The sequence below is a fragment of the Rhincodon typus genome, chromosome 2, assembly GCF_021869965.1.
Source record: "Rhincodon typus isolate 14 chromosome 2, sRhiTyp1.1, whole genome shotgun sequence".
NCBI classification, from domain to species: Eukaryota; Metazoa; Chordata; class Chondrichthyes; order Orectolobiformes; family Rhincodontidae; genus Rhincodon; species Rhincodon typus.
This window is the reverse complement of record NC_063333.1, coordinates 76,952,158-76,971,766: the sequence shown is the minus strand read 5'-3', so window position 1 is coordinate 76,971,766 and position 19,609 is coordinate 76,952,158. Positions and strand designations below refer to the sequence as shown.

At 37.9% G+C, this 19,609-nt stretch overlaps 1 protein-coding gene across 3 annotated transcripts in view; it reads left to right on the top strand.

Annotated features, from left to right (window-relative positions):
• Positions 1-18,813, top strand: part of LOC109935053 (von Willebrand factor D and EGF domain-containing protein-like) — a 196,979-nt gene extending 178,166 nt beyond the window's left edge. For all 3 annotated transcript variants that reach the window (XM_048616980.1, XM_048616988.1, XM_048616973.1), the window contains 7 exons: positions 1,598-1,693; positions 2,425-2,520; positions 6,003-6,098; positions 10,099-10,194; positions 10,428-10,523; positions 15,012-15,109; positions 16,672-18,813. In XM_048616980.1, the coding sequence (XP_048472937.1) occupies positions 1,598-1,693; positions 2,425-2,520; positions 6,003-6,098; positions 10,099-10,194; positions 10,428-10,523; positions 15,012-15,109; positions 16,672-16,692 (599 nt within the window). In that variant the 3' untranslated portion in view covers positions 16,693-18,813. The remainder of the gene's footprint in view (positions 1-1,597; positions 1,694-2,424; positions 2,521-6,002; positions 6,099-10,098; positions 10,195-10,427; positions 10,524-15,011; positions 15,110-16,671) is intronic.
• The last annotated feature ends 796 nt before the right edge of the window (positions 18,814-19,609 follow it).

Genomic DNA, 19,609 nt, shown 5'->3' with positions numbered 1-19,609 from the left:
GAATTAACGCTTTGGGTCAAGTGACCCTTCCTCAGAACTGTTCTAAGGAAGGGTCACTCAACCCAAAATGTTAACTCTGATTTCTCTCCACAAACTGCCAGACGTCTGAGCCTTTCCAACATACGAGTTGGCTCAGAATGCAGACAGGAATAAAACAAGTTGACAGTTATTGAAATTAATCAATAACTGGCTGCATGAAAGGATTTGCACAGAGTGATGGAAGTGTCCAGTTAAAGGCTCTGATGAATCATACTGGGAACCTTGCTATTCACATTGTATAGTAATGCTTTGTTAATGTAATACTTAGCTGATGATACAAATGAGGTTTATCATTGTAAACAATAATAGTCTGATCGAGTGAAGAGAGGTCAGATAGACTGGGAGGTTGAGCTAAGAAAGGGCAAATGAAATGCAATGCAAAAATGCAGTGTGATGATTACAGAAAATGAGAATAGATGTTATGAATTAAATGTTATTAGGCCACATGGCATAGCATGTAAAAAGCATCTGAATGTATTGGCAAAGAGATCAGTGAAACAACCCACACCATGTGTAGTACTAGTGAAGAAAGTAAATGAAATCTTGCATAGTGCAAGGAATAGATCATAAATCACTAGACATGATACTGAGTGTATAATGTGCATTGGACCATTCTTATTTGGAGTATTTTATTAATTTCTAGCTGGCATCATAGTGTTGGCAAAAGTGCCACAAAGGGCTGTGCACCCAATGACTGGGTTCAGATACTTTTGTCAAGACAAGAAAGTACAAAGCTGAAGTTGTTTTATACCAGACTAGGAGGCTTACAATGAATTTTTTTTTCTGACAACTTGTAAAAGCTTTTAAATATTTAAAGACGTTCAGTTTACCAAGAAACTGACCAGTATATACCAATAAAACTAACAAGTAGTTCTGTTTAGTATTTTAAAACATAATTTTCAGTTACTTAACATCAGATTACTTACTTTTCTCATTAAAAATGTTTTTATGTGATTCAACCCATATTCAGCTTTATAAGTAAAATATAACCAGGTTATTTCTCTTAAATATATCAAAGAATGTTTTTGAATATAAGGCTTTTAAAAAGGTCAAAAAGCTACAAAATTGTGCTTGTTAATGGCAAACTTTATGTTTGTAATTACATTTTCATGAGTGGAAACCTAAATCATAACTTCGAGAAACATCACAATTTGGTGCTTAGCTTTTCAATCACATCTTAAGTGGAAGCTTTTTTCTATTTAGAGGCAAGGCACAGTGATACAGCATTAGGGATGGGAAATACATGTGTAATCAATGTAGGTCATAAAGTAATGTTAAAAAAAGCAAATTGAAGTGACTAACCCAAGCCATCGCATGGCAAATCGGGGATACTTGTGAGGGTCGAAAATGGTGTAGATTTGAAGTTTCAGTTCAGATTCTAGCAAATAATCAAAAGCCGTAAAGCAGTAAGAATTTAATAATTATATAATCTGAAACTTCATCTGATGTGTAATATAAATGATTATAAAAATTGTTCACACCCTCTTTAAAGACTCATTTTAAATTATGCCTTTTAAATAAACTATTACCCATTTCTCTATTATGTCTATACCTATAGTGGTTTGTAATAGACACTGTGAAAATGGAGGTGAATGTGTCTCTCCAGATGTTTGCCTCTGCAGATCTGGCTGGAATGGTCCCACATGTAACACAGGTAAGGAAAATAATCATGTATGTCATTAATTTTTCTTAGTTTCCTTGTCCCTTATGTTGTATGGTACACAGTCTTGATTTTGTCTTTCACTGATTTCATCTTTCAAACTCGTGACAGACAGCAATCAATTAAATATCTTAGTTGCAGATATATCCTGACTTTATTTATGGAATACTGTATTTTCAATAAATACTGTACGTAGCAGGGCTACATCATTACTCATTAATTGATTCAGATTGAAGGCTCCATGACAACAAAAACAGTTTACAACTTCTTCATAAACCATATGAATCCCTAATGAGTGTTGTTTGTGCAGCATAATCACCTACATCGTAGAGTGACATCGATATTTATTTTGCTGCAGGATCATTTTTAAAAAATCTTTCAAGTGTTCAAATTTTACCTTCTGTTTCTTTTTAAAGTGGAGTGAAATCCACAGCAGTACTTCTCATTCAAATACTTCCTAGAATTTAAAACAAAATAACAAATTTATTTCATAAAGTGATCCAAAGCCACACAAACCCAGAGAAACGATCTTAAATAAACATATGGGGCAAACAACTGACTCTCTGTGAGCTTCAGGGGATGGGCTTTGTTTGGGGAGTTTCAATTTCTGAGAAAAAGCCAACCTAATATGAAATCTTGAGGGAAATTCTCTTCCCTGCTACTAAATTCTTCAAATTATTTCTCATGACACTTTATTTTTCTTAACATTTTAACTTTTCTTTCAGCTGTTTGCAGTCCTGTATGTCTAAACGGTGGGAGGTGTATCAGACCCAACATCTGCATGTGTCCGAATGGATTTTTTGGATCACAGTGCCAAAACGGTAATATTTTAGAAAAAGTAATCACTCTAGCAATTTTTTGCACATAAAACCTAAGTAGATCAAGTCGAGTGAAAGCATAATAAAGAACTTGAATTTGTTTTGAGTAAAGTAGAAAGTTTCACCAGCCATAAAACAAGAAACAGAATAGAAGTAATTTACTGGGGTGGCATGGTGGCTCAGTGGTTAGCACTGCTGCCTCACAGCGCCAGGAACCCGGATTCGATTCCATTCTCGGGCGACTGTCTGTGTGGAGTTTGCATGTTCTCCCCGTGTCTGCGTGGGTTTCCTCTGAGTGCTGCAGTTTCCTCCCACAATCCAAAGATGTGCAGGCTAGGTGGATTGGCCATGCTAAATTGCCCGTAGTGCCCAGGGATGTGTGGATTAGGTGGGTTATGGGGGGATGGGTCTGGGTGGGATGCTCTGAGGGTCGGCATGGACTTGTTGGGCCAAAGGTCCTGTTTCCACACTGTAGGGATTCTATGATCTATTCTGATCTATGATCTACTGGATTAGATACAAGCCATTTTAGGTGGTAAAATGAGACCTAGAGCAGATAATTAAATGGAAACATTAGTAGATTAAACAGAAGACTAAAATATATTTAATGCAAACGAGAATAATTTTGACTGAGACTGCAGAACCATGGCATCACAGTTTAGGTTTCCAAAGCTAAATAAAATGAGGTCAAAATAATATTTTGCCAATATTCCAGTTCTCAAGCAAGTGTTTGCCAAGTATATTTTAAATTTTCTCTTGTGCATGGGAACAATGGAAATAAGCTATTTCCTGAAGCCTGAGGGGAAAATACTTTTTTAAAAAAACAATGGATTATTAATGAAATAATGGGATTCAAAGTGAAAGCAGTGCTAATTATTCATGTTTAAAGGAAGTTGAAAGAAGAAATGGAGAAGTACAGCACAATGCGGAGGGAAAACTAACAGATATATTAAGTATATCGATGATAAAGGGATTATTATGAATTTTTAAAAAACATAAGAATAAAAGCAAAATACTGCAGATGCTGAAAATCAGAAATAAAAATAGTATTGAAGAAATTGAGCTGATCTGGCAGCATCTGGGGGGAATGAAACAGAGTTAACTTGTTCAGAGGAGGAGTCAAAAGGGACTCGAAACATTAACTCTGTTCTATTCATCACAAATGTTGACAAGACCTGCTCAATTTGTCTAGCACTTTGTTCTTTTTGTATTTGAAAGAAAAACATTGTTTTGTAAGAAAATTTCAGGAATCGTACAAAAGAGCTGAAAGTTTACGAATGTTGTACTTCAGGAAGAAAAAAAAAACTAGCAACTTGCACATCACACTTCCAATCTCTTCCATAATTTCATATGTGATTATGTGAGGGTTATAGTGTTAAACACAAGTATGCTAAGCATTACGAAGAAAAACTAAGAGCAATCACTTGGACAAGAAGAACATTGTAGCCCTGACACAAACTTGGCCTCTACTCACCAAGGCAACGGGACGTTGACAAAGACACAGCAGTTTTAGAAGAGCTGGCCTTGTTAATAGTGGACATGATTTACATGTTAGAAAATAACACTTTTACTGATCGGTATGGCCAGACGATGGGTATGGCCAGACCAAACCTTTCTGGATATAGTTAAAAATTATAGTGTAATATTGCAAGTATGTTGAAAATTTGAAAATGAAGCAAAAATGAGATTTATAAGCAGTTTAGAAAAGTTTGCAGTAGTTCTAATTAGGGAAATGTTAACTGTCCTAAAGTATATTGGGAAAAAGTACAAAAAGGAGAAACCTTCTCAGTATTTATTCAGAATTTTTGTCTTAATTTACATGTAAGGATCTGGCACAAAATCTGTTTCTAGAGGAAGAAACAGGATGACTAGGTTATGAGTAAGTGCTAGAAAATGGGGGAAATAATGGCTGTTAAACTAATTAGGTTCATGTTAAAAATAAAAGAGCAGTAGAAGATAAAGGTGTTGGACTTGAAAAGGACCAAATCCAGATTAATTTCTTCGAGGAAGTGATAGGTAAAGCAATTGAAGAATAGTAGAAAATAGTTTAAAACAGATGTGTAGATACAGCTCAAATAATTTCAGATTAAAAATAAAAGAATAATATTGAAGGCTAAGGCTGGATAGGAAATAGAAAATTTAGAGCAAAGTTTCTTTTTAAGAAGAGTATACAATTTTTAAAAAAAAATTATACCAAGAAAAAGAGCAACAAAAATATTTAGCATAATTATGAAACAATCAATTAGGACAAAGAAGGAAAATTTTAATGAACATCAAGTGAATTGACTTGCATGAAGAAAAGGATAGTTAAACAAGGGTTAGAACACAACGATAAAAGGGACTATCTTATGCCTGAAGGTTTATAAATGGTAATGATGCTTAATGTTTGGAGGACCAGTTTTTATTGGCGACGGCAGTGCTGCAGGGACAGTAAAACTGTTCCAGGCTCATTGGAAAGTGCATGAGTGGAGTTATGATTTCCAAAATCAAAACTACCCTAAGATTTTAGAGATAACAAGGTGTAGAGCTGGATGAACACAGCAGGCCAAGCAGCATCAGAGGAGCAGGAAGGCTGACGTTTTGGGCCTAGACTCTTCTTCACTTCTGCTGTGTTCATCCAGCTCTACACCTTGTTATCTCAGATTCTCCAGCATCCGCAGTTCCTACTACCCTAAAACATTAATAGAATAAAAAGTGAATGTTATCAGGTCTGATCATATCCACAGCAGAATAGTAAAAGAGTAAATAAAGTGCTCACTGAGTTACTAATCATACTTTTTTAATGATTGTTGCAAACAAGGAACTTTGACAAAGGATTCCCAACTGGTAGATATTACGCACCTAATTAAAAAGAAGAAATGAGCTAGGAAAGTATAGACCAGTTAGCCTTGTCTGCATTGAAGTTAAATCTCTTGGGTTTGTTTCATGGGTCTGTTTACCATTGAGGAACTCCACCCCTTGGAAAGGACAGAGCAATTAAATTGTAATGAATAATTCAAGATAAAAGACGAGCACAGAGACCAAAATGAATACATTTCCTGTGCTGTAATTTCAAAACAAACTTAGAGGTAATAGTTATGGTGAGAGAGTTAGCATTATTTATAGAGCATTATGCTAAATTTCATCCTTTCATGCTAATATTTCCATAGTTCTATAAATTTATGTTGGACTACATCGTCACATGTTATAGAAATGAAACAAAAAGTCAGTACGATCCAAAGCCAATCAATTCTTGTCAGCCATGAAATTCTTCAAAATGCAGATGGGATAACTCATTAAAGGACATTCCAGCGTAGTAGTATCACAGTCACTCGGAACAAGTGAAAATAGGCTGATTATGTCTGCAACAAGGAAAAGCCAGAAATCTGTTTGCACATTGTTTATTCATGCTTTACTCTTACTTGAGGGCACTAAATATTTCAGATGATTTCATGGTTTTGTTGCATTACTAAATAAAACAGTTTCAATTATTTTACTTCCTTTAGCAATTTGCAATCCTCCTTGCAAGAATGGTGGACATTGTATGAGAAACAACGTTTGCTCTTGTCCAGATGGCTACACAGGAAAAAGATGTCAGAAAAGTAAGAGCCGTCTTTAAATTATAAATCCATTCAAGTAATTCAATATAATATCTGATTCCATTTATTTAAACAACAGCATAACAGCTCCAGGGGATATTACAAACACTTCCTTATATTTAAAACAGATTTTTTAAAACCTCAAACCAAAGTATCTGGAATGGTCAAATAGTTAAGGTTCCTCAAATAAAAAGTACTTTGAAATTGGAATCATTTCAGATTTATAAGAACTGAATTTAAGTTTTTATGGCTGCATTATTTTTCACGTAATTTCCAAACAACTTATTTCCACCTTGGTTTTACTTAAAGAATGTATTTATCTAGGTGTTTTTACATCTTCATCTTTCATCACGTTTGTTACTTTGCTGGACTCACTTGACAACACTTGTTGTCAATCACTTACTCATATGAACAGTATCTGGAGGTGACGCACCATTATACCTAATAGTTGTGAACTCTAATAAAGTTGCTGCCTTGCAGACAAGGAGGGAGAAAGAGAACTTGATATCCAATAATTATACATTTGATTGTAAATTCATGTCGTTTTGACGTCGCAAGTATTTATTTTATTCAATCATAAAATGTAGGCATTACCAGAAAGGCCAGCATCTGGTGATCATCCCTAATTGCCCTTGAACTGGGTGGCAGAAGGGAGTTAAGAGTCAATCACATTGTTGTCAGCCTGGAATCTCGTGTAACTTACCATGCCTCCTTGACACTGCTGCACACAGACATGTTCACTGAGACATCCTCAGGTTAAACAAACCATCAGATGTCTATCTGATAAAAGGACAGGGATTATGGTGACTTTCACTTTATACACAGGCCAGATTGGGTAATGATGGCAGATTTCCTTCCTTAAGTGAACTAAATGGGTTTTTACAACAATCAATGATTAGTTTTATGGTCACCATTACTGAGACAAGTTTTCATTCCTAGATTGTTCAACCAAGTCTAAATTTCTCCAGCTGCTGCAGTACAATTTGAAACTATGTCCCCATAGTTACAATGTGGGATTAATAATGATATTACCACCACACCACCATCTCCCCTACCCTTACATTCTTTTGGCAGTATTCCGTCTTCTAGCCTACACAAACTGGGATTTGACTCCATTTTTTAAAGCAGCACTCTAGACCTCTGACATACTCGTCCAGTGACATTACCATTCCACCACCATCTCTCCCAACTACAGCCAGAGACTAACTTGACCACATTTGCTCAGCTACTCACATAGCACAGATTTCGGTTGTGTTGGGCTGAGCTCTGCAGTGAAATATTTTTGATTAAGCACAGTGATTAGTGTAGTATGCATGTGTAGTTTTCGTACAACTTCCTTGTGTGGAAACTTATGGTACTTGGGCCTATAGGCTAATTAAGTTAATCATTTATTAAGAGCCAACTATATATCATAGACAGAAATAAAAAGGAAGAAAAATGAGGTTGACTATAAATCTAGAATTGTTCATTTGTTCGTAAAACTTTTTATCAAGAGGCCTTTGGTGATTCATTTCTATAGTATTTCTTACCCTGAATGAAGCATCTGGCTGAAAAGGTTATATGTATGTTAAAGAGAATAAATTACTGCATGTCTGCATTTGTCATACAACAGATGTGTTTTAAGCTCCAATTGTACCAATGGTGATTGCGGTGCACAAGTTAGTAAGCATTACGCTGTTATGAGGGAGGGAGGTCATTGGGGGATTTGTTAACCATTCAAGTCAGGGCAGCTAGCAAAATGAGGTCATAAGAAATAAGAGCAGGAGTATTAAACCATGTTGGTCAGATGTAACAATAGATACATTGGTGGGTATAAAGGCAATCACACACTGGTTCTGGAAGGCCCTCATTGCAATGTAACTGCTAGGCTTGGGGAACCTGACCACCCACAGTTAAAGTTGGGCAACACGGTGGCACAGTGGTTAGCACTACTGCCTCACAGCACTAGAGACCTGGGTTCAACTTCAGCCTTTGGTGACTATGTGGAGTTTGCATGTTCTCCCTGTGTCTGCATGGGTTTCTGTCGCGTGTTCCAGTTTTTTTTCCACAGTCCAAAGATGTGCAGGTTATGTGGATTGACCACGGTTAGTTGCCCATAGTGCCCAGGGATGTGCAGGCTAGGTGAACTAACCACGGTAAATGTGGAATTACTGGGATAGAGTGGGTGGGATGCTGTTTGGAGGGTTGGTGCAGACCCTATCCGCACTGTAGGGGTTCTGTAATTCTATGGATTGACAAGTTGAGCACAATAAGGCTTGCAGCTCATATCATACTTAAACTGTCTAACTGTCTGTTACAGCACATTGCTGGTCCACTAATCTGTATTGGCCTCAATTGAAGTTCACACTTGATGCATTGGAAGGAGAATTTGGTTCAGAATTCGAAATTTTAAGACCTCCCCCACACCCCTCATTATCATAAACCCTTTTTCAGTTAAAAATCTTGCCAAAATACCAGTCACCTGGTAAAACACACCTCCTGTCTCCGCCTGTAAGGAATCCAAGTTTACTCCTGCTAATCTTATGTTGTGCACACAGGAGCTGTGGCAATCTGTTTTCATGTCTCTAATTACATTGCTGTCATGTTCTTTCCTTTTCTCTATTGATTGCTTCACTATCCTTTGCTGAATTTTAAAACCTTTCTAATCCTCAGAGTTATTATCATTTTTGGCAACATTATGAACCTGTTCCTTTCTTTAATCTAATATGCATATAAGCTTCTCTTAGCCATGGTTGTACTAAATTCCCCATGGAATTTTCCTTAAAGAACTGATATTCATTACAAATTATGAAACCATTAATTTGATTTTGCCATTGCTTATCTGTCATCATTTCTTTGTATTTAATATCCCAATTTGCCCTGTACTGATTTAAAACCTTAGTTTCATTCTGAACTAAATCCCTTTAAATTTATTATGATCACTCTTTCACAGAGGCTCCTTTACAGCAAGGATATTACTTAATCCCATTTAATGTAAAAAATACTGGATCTAAAATAACATATTCCCTCATTAGTTTCCTTGATCAGAATCTCAAAGAACAATCTTGAAAACACTACCCTTAATAGACTGCTTAGCAGCATCAATTGACTGTGGTTTTTGTCTGCACATTCACATTTTCCCCTTACCTAATCCTACCCAATTTGTATAATCTTCTACATGAGTCCACATTCTCTGTACCTCGGACTCTGGATTACTGCTTCTGTTTCTCACCCTCCTCTCCATCAGATATTAATCTTTTAGCTCTAAATGCTGAATCTTATGAGTGATTTGGTAGCCCGATATCATTGTATATATTGGATCCCAAGACCAAATTTGCTGGCAGAGAAACCTGCTCAGCAAATGCATCACAAGCAGCATCCCAATCGATAATTTGTGGGCCAGTTGTCAATTAAGGATGACCAGCCTGCTGTGGAAACTGCTAGCGCAATCAAGGCTAGCATCACTGAAGCTTCTGCATTGTCACCAAGAGAGGTGGTTACTGCTCAGGTACGCAGAAGATCTCAGCACATCTGATTTTAAAAAAAAGTTTTAACATTTCACAATGTCAAGAGGCCGAAGGTACTGCCCCCTACCCTGTCCAACTTGAGACCTTTCTGAGACCCCTTCCCCCAGCTCTTACTGGAAGGTGTCCCCATTTAGCTGACAGTCTCCCTACTCAGCATGGGAATTGCTCCACCATTGATAATATGCCAATGACAATTAGAAATAGCCCCTCATTGGCATTTAATTATATAAATAGAAAAGCATCGTCCGTAAATCTGATCTCACCATAGGTAAAATGCTACAATATTCTGGGAAGACTGGTAAAATCCTGACATCTGCTTCTGCCCATTAAAACTCACTTCTAAACTTGCTTCACCTTGCCACTTCTGTCGAATGCTCATATTGTCATCCCTACCTTCAAGTTCATGTATGTTTTCACAGTGCCCTCACTCATCCTTTATGAATTACATTGGCCATAACCATATGTTGTAATATATGACACAGTTCTTTCCTTTAAAGGTGTCTGTGAGCCGATGTGCATGAATGGAGGGAAATGTGTGGGTCCTAATATCTGCTCTTGTGTGTCAGGATGGATGGGGAAAAGATGTAACACACGTAAGTCAGAGATTTATTGCAGTTTCTAATGTGCATTTATGCCAATGCTATTGATAAAGGCAATATCAAGTCCTTTACTGCTCAAAACACTGCAAAACACTTTTGTGTTCTAACAAAGGTTTTGAATTACGAATACTATATCCATCAACATTCTTATCTCTGCTTCAGTTTATTTAAATTTTAATAGATTCAAGCATATAGTAATCAAAATCTTCTCATTATGCCTACCTTAGCTGTCTGTATACAAAAGTGCAAGAATGGAGGAGAGTGTATAGGTCCCAGTACTTGCCATTGTGTGCCCGGATGGGAAGGACTGCAATGTCAAACACGTAAGCAGTTTACAAGATGCTTCTTTCTTTGTAATTTTATTTTAAATTCTGAGGCTACTTACAAGCTCTGAACATGCGTCAAATACATTTGATAGCAGTTGGAAGTTTAACGATAAACAAATCTAGTTAGCTTAGGTCTTCCTTCCTCGTTCTGTCCTTCAGCCATTAACTGATGTTAAATCATTGGAGCAGAAATCCCATAGTCAACATACCACATTGTGTAAGAATTGCACTATAAGTCTGGAGTTGTGCTCCCATACCCAATTGATCTGAATCAGATACAATTACGTCAGTCAGCTATGTTTGGAAATCCCAATACAAATCACTAAACTGTTTTGAGGATGCTTGGAAGATCTATGACTGCATGTTCCTTAAAATGCCTACTTTAGATGGACGTTGCATCAATGGTGTGGGGATCAGGTGGGAAGTAGGAAGATATTTGGCTCAGATAGTCTAGTGTTAGACAGCCACATCATTTTCAATACTGTCTTCCAATGGAGAATCCACCACAGATGATTGAAGAAGGAACAAAGGCGTTGCAAAGAGAAACAGAAAAGTAGTTCAGAATTTTGATGAAAATGACCTCAAAACCAGAGGGAGAATCTGTAGCAAATTTCCAGAGGAGGAATCTACAATGAAGAAATATCATGTCATTGGGAGAGCATCAGTTAATTCTGTGTCACAACACACAACAATGAAGTTCAATGATTTGATTAGAACAAAGAAAGTAACATATGATCATTCTCACTTTACTTTCTTTGCTAACCAGAACATGAGGGCACTCTTAATCTCCTATTTGAAGAAACATTCCACATTACTATCTGATTGAAGAGTGCACAAATATAATTGTGTGCTAACATCTCCTCTAGGAGTATTTATCTTAATGCAAGAGGTTATAAACGTCACTGAATTCACTCAGGTTATCTTCCAGAAAAATAACGTATACAGTATCCATGAGAGGTAAGCAACCTGAGGTGGCGTTCCTCCCTTTAAAGAGTTAAACTCGCATGAGAAGAAAATTATGGAGCTCTTAGAAGATAGCAGGGTCAGTGACATATTGCCAGCATCAGGGTAATGGATTCATGTCTGTACAGCTGCCATGACATCACAGTGAAACTGTGCAATACAAGCAACCACATATTTTCCTGCCTCCTTTATCTGGAGGTGTTACCCTCGACCTTCTTTTCTGTTTACACTTCAAAGCAATGAGCAGTATAATAAGGAAGTTGATGAGCAGTGGAAAAGTGGGGAAAAAGAACAAAAGTGGAAATTGTTCACTAGATTTGTCATCTTCACAGTGGACAATAGGATGCTGATGAAAATGAAAAATAATGTGAAAGTCAAGCTTATCCATATATCCCTGGGTCAAAATCCTATCATAAGTTTGTCTGCCGGAATCTTCTTGATCTCACTTCCTGTAACACTTGCTTTATCTCTCTCATATACCAGTTCCAGTACCCATTAAGGGTAATACCAAACTGCACAGGCTAAAACACCACAGATGCCACCAATAGAGGCTTCACCACAGGAATAAACTGGTCTATGCATCATACACCATGATCAACCAGTCAGCATGATGCTGAAGTTCATATTATATATAGGATAACCACGAGATAAAGTGAAAGAGATGCATGTCCAGTAAGTCAGGTCTGTATAGTGTGAAGACAGGGTAGTTAAGCAACTCTCTACTTCAGAGCTTGCTGTGTTAAAAGAGAAGGTGTTACAGTTGTTGCCTTGTTATTCACAATGATTAGCGTCATGGAGTCACACAGCACGGAAACGTACCCTTCGGTCCAACCACTCCGTGCCAACCATAATCCCAAACTAAACTAGTCCCACCTGCTTGCGCTTGGCCAATATCTCTCCAAACATTTCTTATCCATGTACCTATCCAAATGTCTTTTTAAACATTGTAACTACCTGCATCCACCACTTCCTCTGGAAGTTCATTATTGAGGAAAAGATACAACTATTTCAAACTGACTTATTCATCATTGAAACAGTCTTAGAGGAAAAAGATGTCTAATATATGTTGTGCTATTTTAATGATCAATTCTGACCTGATGCCAATCCTACCAAATGCTTAAGGTGATAACAAGGTGTGGAGCTGGAGGAACACAGCAGGCCAGGCAGCACCGGAGGAGTAGGAAAGCTGACGATTTGGGTCGGGGGCCTTCTTCAGAAATGGGGGAGGGGAAGAGGCTTCTGAAATAAGTGGGGGGTGGGGGCGGTGATAGCAAGTGGATAGTGGAGCAGATAGGTGGGAGAGGAGACGGACAGGTCAAGGAGGCAGGAATGAAGCTAGTAAAGCTGAGTGTAGGTAGGAAGTGGGGGTGGGGATTGGTCAGTGATGTGAGAGGAGTGGATAGGTGGGAGAGAAAACGGACAAGTCAAGGAGGCGGGGCTGAGAGGGAGAACTGGTCTTGGGCTGAAGTTGGGGTTGGGGAAATTTTGAAGCTAGTGAAGTCCACATTGAGACCATTGAGTTGTAGACTTCCAAGGCAGAACATGAGGTACTGTTCCTCCAGTTTCCGGGTGGCATCGTTGTTACACTGGAGGAGGCCCAGGATGGACGTCATCCAGGGAGTGGGATGGGGGGTTGAAGTGGTTCGCGACTGGGAGGTGTTGTCGTTTGTCGCGAACTGAGAGTAGGTGTTCCACAAAGCGGTCTCCAAGCCTCCGCTTGGTCTCCCCAATGTACAGCAGGCCACATTGGGAACAGCGGATACAATAGACCACATTAGCAGATGTGCAGGTGAACACCATGGATCATGTCACATCCACTGATGCTGATCACACCATTTCCAGTACTGCAAGCCATGCCACCGCTACCGCCATCCACACCGCGGATACTGCCACTTTCGTCACTGGGAGCGCTGCCTACATCTGTTCACCTGCACATCCTGCTCATCCCAAGACCAGCCATCTGTCTCATCCCCACCTCCTTGACTTTTCCGTCTTCTCTCCCACCTATCCGCCCCTCCCTCCTCACTGACCAACTCCCACTTCCTACCTACACTCAGCTTTACTTGCTTCATTCCCACCCCCTTGACCTGTCCGTCTTCTCTCCCACCTATCCACTCCACTATCCAACTGCTATCGCCGGCCCCCCCACCCGCATTCATTTCAGAACCCCCTTCCCCTCCCCCATTTCTGAAGAAGGGTCCCGACCCAAAACATTAGCTTTCCTGCTCCTCTACTGCCTGGCCTGCTGTGTTTCTCCAGCTGCACACCTTGTTATCTCAGATTCCAGCATTGACGGTTCGTACTATCTCGAAATGGTTATATATGTTGAGTTTTCAGGCTTCTTTACACAAACTCAACAATCAGAAGCGTTCAAAATGAGGTTTGATTTACAGAACTCCCACCCTTTCTTTTCCGAGCTTTAAAATGCCTCTGCATTGGTTTCACTTGATTGGCATTTCTCTAGAGGTGCATATCTGCGTTTAAATGCTGTTCTGCTCATAGAAACCCTGATGGGCTCATTATTCATGGGAGCAAGAATTGTTCACAGGTCTTTCATTGAGATAAATTCCTTCCTTAAAGAATATCCACAATGTCAAAGGACAAACCCATCATAACAATTTATATTCTCTTTTGAAATGCAGGATTCCTTGCAAGTTATTACATAATCTGTGTATTTGTGGAATAGAAGTGTTTTATGCTGAGGCAGGTGATTTGGAATAAAGCTCACAGAGGAACGTGTGTCAAGTCTTGGACCTTTGTACTTTGAAAAACTTATAAATCCAATATAAATCCAATAAAACTGATTGACTAGCACATTACTGCCTTGCAATAAGGTCAGATTTGATTAATTAAACAGGCTGAAAATTGTGTGAGTAAACTGACAAATATGTGCTCATTTCTATATGACTGCCTGAAATAACCGAGCACCATAAATGTGGGCTATGGTTCTGATCTTCTTCATAACCACGGGGCATATTTCTATGGCTGCAAGTCATTACCATTTCCCTAGCCTCCACAAAGTACATTCTGTGCATCACCATTATCTAGAAACTCCATAAGACCAGCTACATAAATGCCTTATGGTAGAACGGATTAAAGCCTTCTGCTGAAGGGTTCAACACTGACTTTCCAAAGCCTCAACCACCATCCAAAAGGCATGCATCATCAAACATAATGGATTAGCCTCCAGTTTTCTGGCTGCGCGCAGCTGCAACATCGTACATGAAGCTTAACAGCATCCTAGTCAACAGAGCGCACTAGAATGGCAATGCACTAGAATGGCAATTCACTTGCAAGTTCAAAATGTATACCACCTTTATCAATAATATGGGGTGGATTCTTCTGCTGTTGCTGATGAGTTTGGGTGGTTTCTGTGGAACAAGAGCCCAGCATAAAGCAGCTCTTTTAGGACAAGGGGAGACATTGGTGACTTATTAATTAAAATCTAGCCATTTCTATAAAACAAACAGAGTTTATATGTTTTTTGCTGTATAAATAAGAACATTCTGTTATGTTCCAAAGCTTTATGCCGGCAAAAATGCCTTTATGGAGGCAAATGTATTCTTCCAAATGTATGCTCCTGTCGCCCAGGATACTCTGGATTCATCTGTGGCAAGAAGGTGAGAGCAATGTTTTGGAATACAACTGTTATAAAATGAAAAGATATGTAGTCTCCTTTCCATATGTGTCCAATTTTGGCCTCTTCCCTAAATCTCTGTGTTTGTAGTTGAATACAATGCCGTCTTTCTCTGATGCAACCATACTGGTTACAACCATAGTATACCATTTGACTGCAAACTGAGATTCTGAATTCATCTTCTCCATTGCAAAGGCTATCTACTTGCAGCATTTTAACACCATCTATCAGCACCTCAGCCTCAATCCATCCGCTACTGAAATCCTCATCCAACCATTTTTCACTTCCAGACTCAGCAATTGCAATACATATTTGGCTGACCTGCCATTTCCACCATTCAAAGCTCAGCAAATGCTAAACGCCACTGCCCATAGCCTATCATATCATGTTCATCCATTATTTATGTACTGTCAGACTTAGGTTGGCTTCCAGCCCCAAACTCTTCGAATTTAGCATTTTCGTCCTTAGTTCCTCCAACTTCTTTCTGCATCTCCCATATAATGTTCCCCATCATGAGCAGCCATGCCTTGAGCTATTTAAATACTAAATACTAGAATTGTGTATTCATTCCTCCTCTCCTTCTCCATATCGTGTTTAAGAACATCCTTGAAACCTCCAGACCTTGCAGGGAGCCAAAATCTGTAATGGCTTGATGGAAAGATTGTTTCGGGGCACATAGGTAACAGCTATAGTGCATCTATTTATCCTAATGAGTGCAAATAAAACAAAAATTCAGCTTGGTTCTCAAGCATGTATGCAAATTTGTCATGAGAATTACGATTAATTTAGGAAGTCAAAAAAAAACTTGTCTTTTGACTCAGCACTATTTTTCTGGCTGATAAAGCTTCTATTGAGGATCTCAAAATGTTATTCTACATTAAAACTAATATAAATGCAAGTCTACATGATTATTATTCTTTGTTTCCTATCTGCCCCAAATTGTAAGGGAGATGTAGAGGAAACCAGAATTGGAGCAATGCAGACTCTGTGGGTTGTAGTGCTAGTTAGTGAAATACAGAGGAACAAGACCATGAAGAGAATTAAATACAAAGATGAACATGTTGAATTCAAAACGTTGGAGAGTTGGAAGCCAAAGTAGTTCTGGTAACAGGTGATCAAGAAGTAGTGTGACATAAGATATGGGTAGCAGAGTTCAAAATTCATTGAATACTAAAGAGGGTGAAAAATGGGAGGTCCGTCAAAATCATCAAGTTTCGGAGTGATAAAGGCACAGATTAAGGAAAGATCAGCAGATAAAGTGAGGCCAAGGTGGTGTCAGGTGATGCTGCATTTATAGAAGTAGTGTAGAAATCAAAACTTGTAGTCTCTGGTTTCCGCAGCCCATAATTTAAAAAAAAATTCACTGTTAGCTGTTAATTTGTCCCCTAAATCAAAATTGTAAACATACTATATATAACACACCAGTTGAAACAGGAGTTTCCAATTAGTACCAGTAGAAATAAATCTTTGTCATGATTATGACTGACCAAAATCTGATTATTCCTAGTAGCATGCATCTGTAATGAATTGTTTTTTTTATTCCAGATACCAATGAGACTGGGTTAGCTTGGCACCAGTGTCTAATATCCCTCTCAGCAATAATAGATATAATGCTGGAGTCAGTTGTAAGAACCGGAAGTGGTTTTGCTCAATTATAAGGACTGTAGACATCAAAGACTTGATTGTGTTAAATCAAAAGATTAAACCAAAGGTTTGATCCAAACCATGCACAGACACTTATAACTTGGTATTAAAAAAAAATAGTGCTCTTCAAGTGGTCTTGAGTAAAGTGGTGTGTTTACAGTTTGAACAGAGTAATGTGAGGTACTGTAAGCAAACGATAATTACTGCTTATACCATTTCTTCCTGTATTTTCACTACCTCATAATATAATGCCAGGGGCTTATCGTATAGTCACTAATGATTGCAAGACATGATGGAATTTGTCTGAATTTTTGTGAAACATTTACGTAATGTCCTCTGAGCATGGAAGTTTTGACTTGAAATTCTGATTTGTCAACTGCATTGTAACATTACTTTAATTGCATTGCTTCTAATGGAAGATCCTGACCCCCCTTGAAACTGCACAATCTGCAACCATATCAATCTTAAATGTGACACAATAAATCTGCTCACTCAAGTATGTTTCCTTTTCTTTACATGAGAAGACAAATGCATCAGGATGTTTGGGTTCTCCTTCATAGTTAAGTGAGTAAATGTGCCATGCTGAGTAAATCTGTACAGGTGAGGTTTTGTTTCTGTCCCTTGGTGTGTTGAGTTACAAGATCTCAGCTACGTTACACAGTTTTCATCAACATCCTCAAGAAGTGGAAAGAATCAGAGTGTGTAGGTTTGCAGTTATGTTGAACTAGAACATAATCACTCTTGATGAAATGCAACTTGGTATAATGGACCAGATATCTTAAAATTAATTTAAGGCTTAGAATTCCTTTAATATTATTGGATGAACATCTGATACGTCATACAACATTTTTCTGTCCAGTATTTAACACCGTCATGAGCCCATTGATCTGAAATCAGTTAATGTCACCATTAATATTGTGAACAGAGCAATGTCGCACAGATGTATTGAAGGTTCATCTTCCAATATCCCCAAATGTAATTTCTGATAATTCAATGTAATGTCTTGAAGAATGCATGATTTTAAGCATATATAATAATTTACTGTGTAAAAGTGAAGGGTAATAGATACTGACATACTCACAAAGTTAGGAAACCTGTCAGAAACACAGCAACCGTGAATAATTATATGGGTATTTATTGAATCAGACACAGTGAATGTCTGTCTGTACTGTAAATCAGTATTATCTCCCAATCATTCCCTTTCATGGACCTGCCATTTCCATATCATGACCATTTTTGATTATTGTAGAAATTTACAGACCTGATCACCATGTCATAAAAGGGTTGCACAGACGATGCATAAATATTTTTTATCTGTATACATGATTCCAAAAAATCCAAAGTACAGGAAGAATAGACCATTCTGTCAGAAATAAACATTTTTATATGGCATGTCCATACAAATGCAGAAAAAGGTGGAAAGAAGTTTTTTTTTGTTTTCTGTGGTGGGATATATCATACTACATGATTTAACTAAAGGTGATATGGGAAATAACCTATATCCAAATGTTTTTACATTAAATTTTAGGACTCACCTCAGTGTGAATAATTACAGTATTCACATAAAGCCACAAGATTCATGCACATCAAGTTAAACTGGTTGCTACGCTTCAGTCAGTTGCATGTTACTGCTATTTTTCCGTATGATATTGGCATTTTTTCATGTATATGAAGCTGAAATTGTTGTTTGTAAACTTTGTTCAAGATTTTGTTTTAAGATGAAAATTTTATATAAGGTTAATAACCCAAATTAATTAGTTTAGTAAAGTTAGTGTTTTAAAATACTTCAATAGGTAAAACAATTATAGCATCAACTTACAATGTGCCACATCTTCTACATTCTTGACATTTCAGATTTTTGTGCCAATTAAGTTATTGAAATCAACATAAAAATATTGATAATCAAAGCTGTTGCATATATTTGTGTATATAAAACACATCAAAACTGTATTGCCTTATTAATGTCTCAATATCTACTTTTCATTTTTTCTTTGAAATATTAAACATTGTACATATAAATATGACAAGTGAAAACCTTGATTAATGTCCACACAATAAAGGTATTTGAAATGTGTTTTAAGTACTGAGTTGTAAATCCTGTACATTAGCAATAAACATATGAACTCTAAGGCATTGAATATTGTGTGTTACTAAAATATCAATCTGATGCTACAAATCTTTCTACTTTAATAATGAAAGTGCATTCTGACATTTTTGAACAAAAATATTCATTTAGTATTTACAGTATTTAGCACTGTTATTTTCCCATGAGGACAATACTAGGAAGTGTGACTAGGTGAGCGAGTGTAATGATGTTATTAGGAATAGAGAGCCAGAATCTAATCTATAAGTTGGTTGATGAAAGTTGGGAATATTCCCAGGGTCACGTGCTGACCTTGGGAAGTGCCAGCTCCAGTGGTGAGATCTTCATTGCTGGGAGGTTGTGCTGGATGAAGTCAGCCCAGTCAACTCCCCAGAAGAAATTTGGAGGTAGCCACAAAGTTTGTCAGCTGCAGCAGCGTTCTGTTTAAAAGGCCCAATTTGGTGGTGTAGGAATTTTGTCCCCTCTGTCAAACAAAGGGCCTGCCACCCTTATTTGTTGCACACCCCACATATTTCACAATCCAGCACACTCCTTGTCTGCAAGCACCCATCATGATGCATCATATTTCTCATGCCAAGGTATTCCTTTTCTCACCCTCATGTAAAATCTAGCCTCCCATTTTAATCTCTCCTTCCAGCACTAGATCTACAGTTTTGCAGGTTACAGCACTTCATGTGCAGATCCACATTCTTTTTAAATAAGTTGTGTTTCTGTCCCACCCATCAAACTAGACAG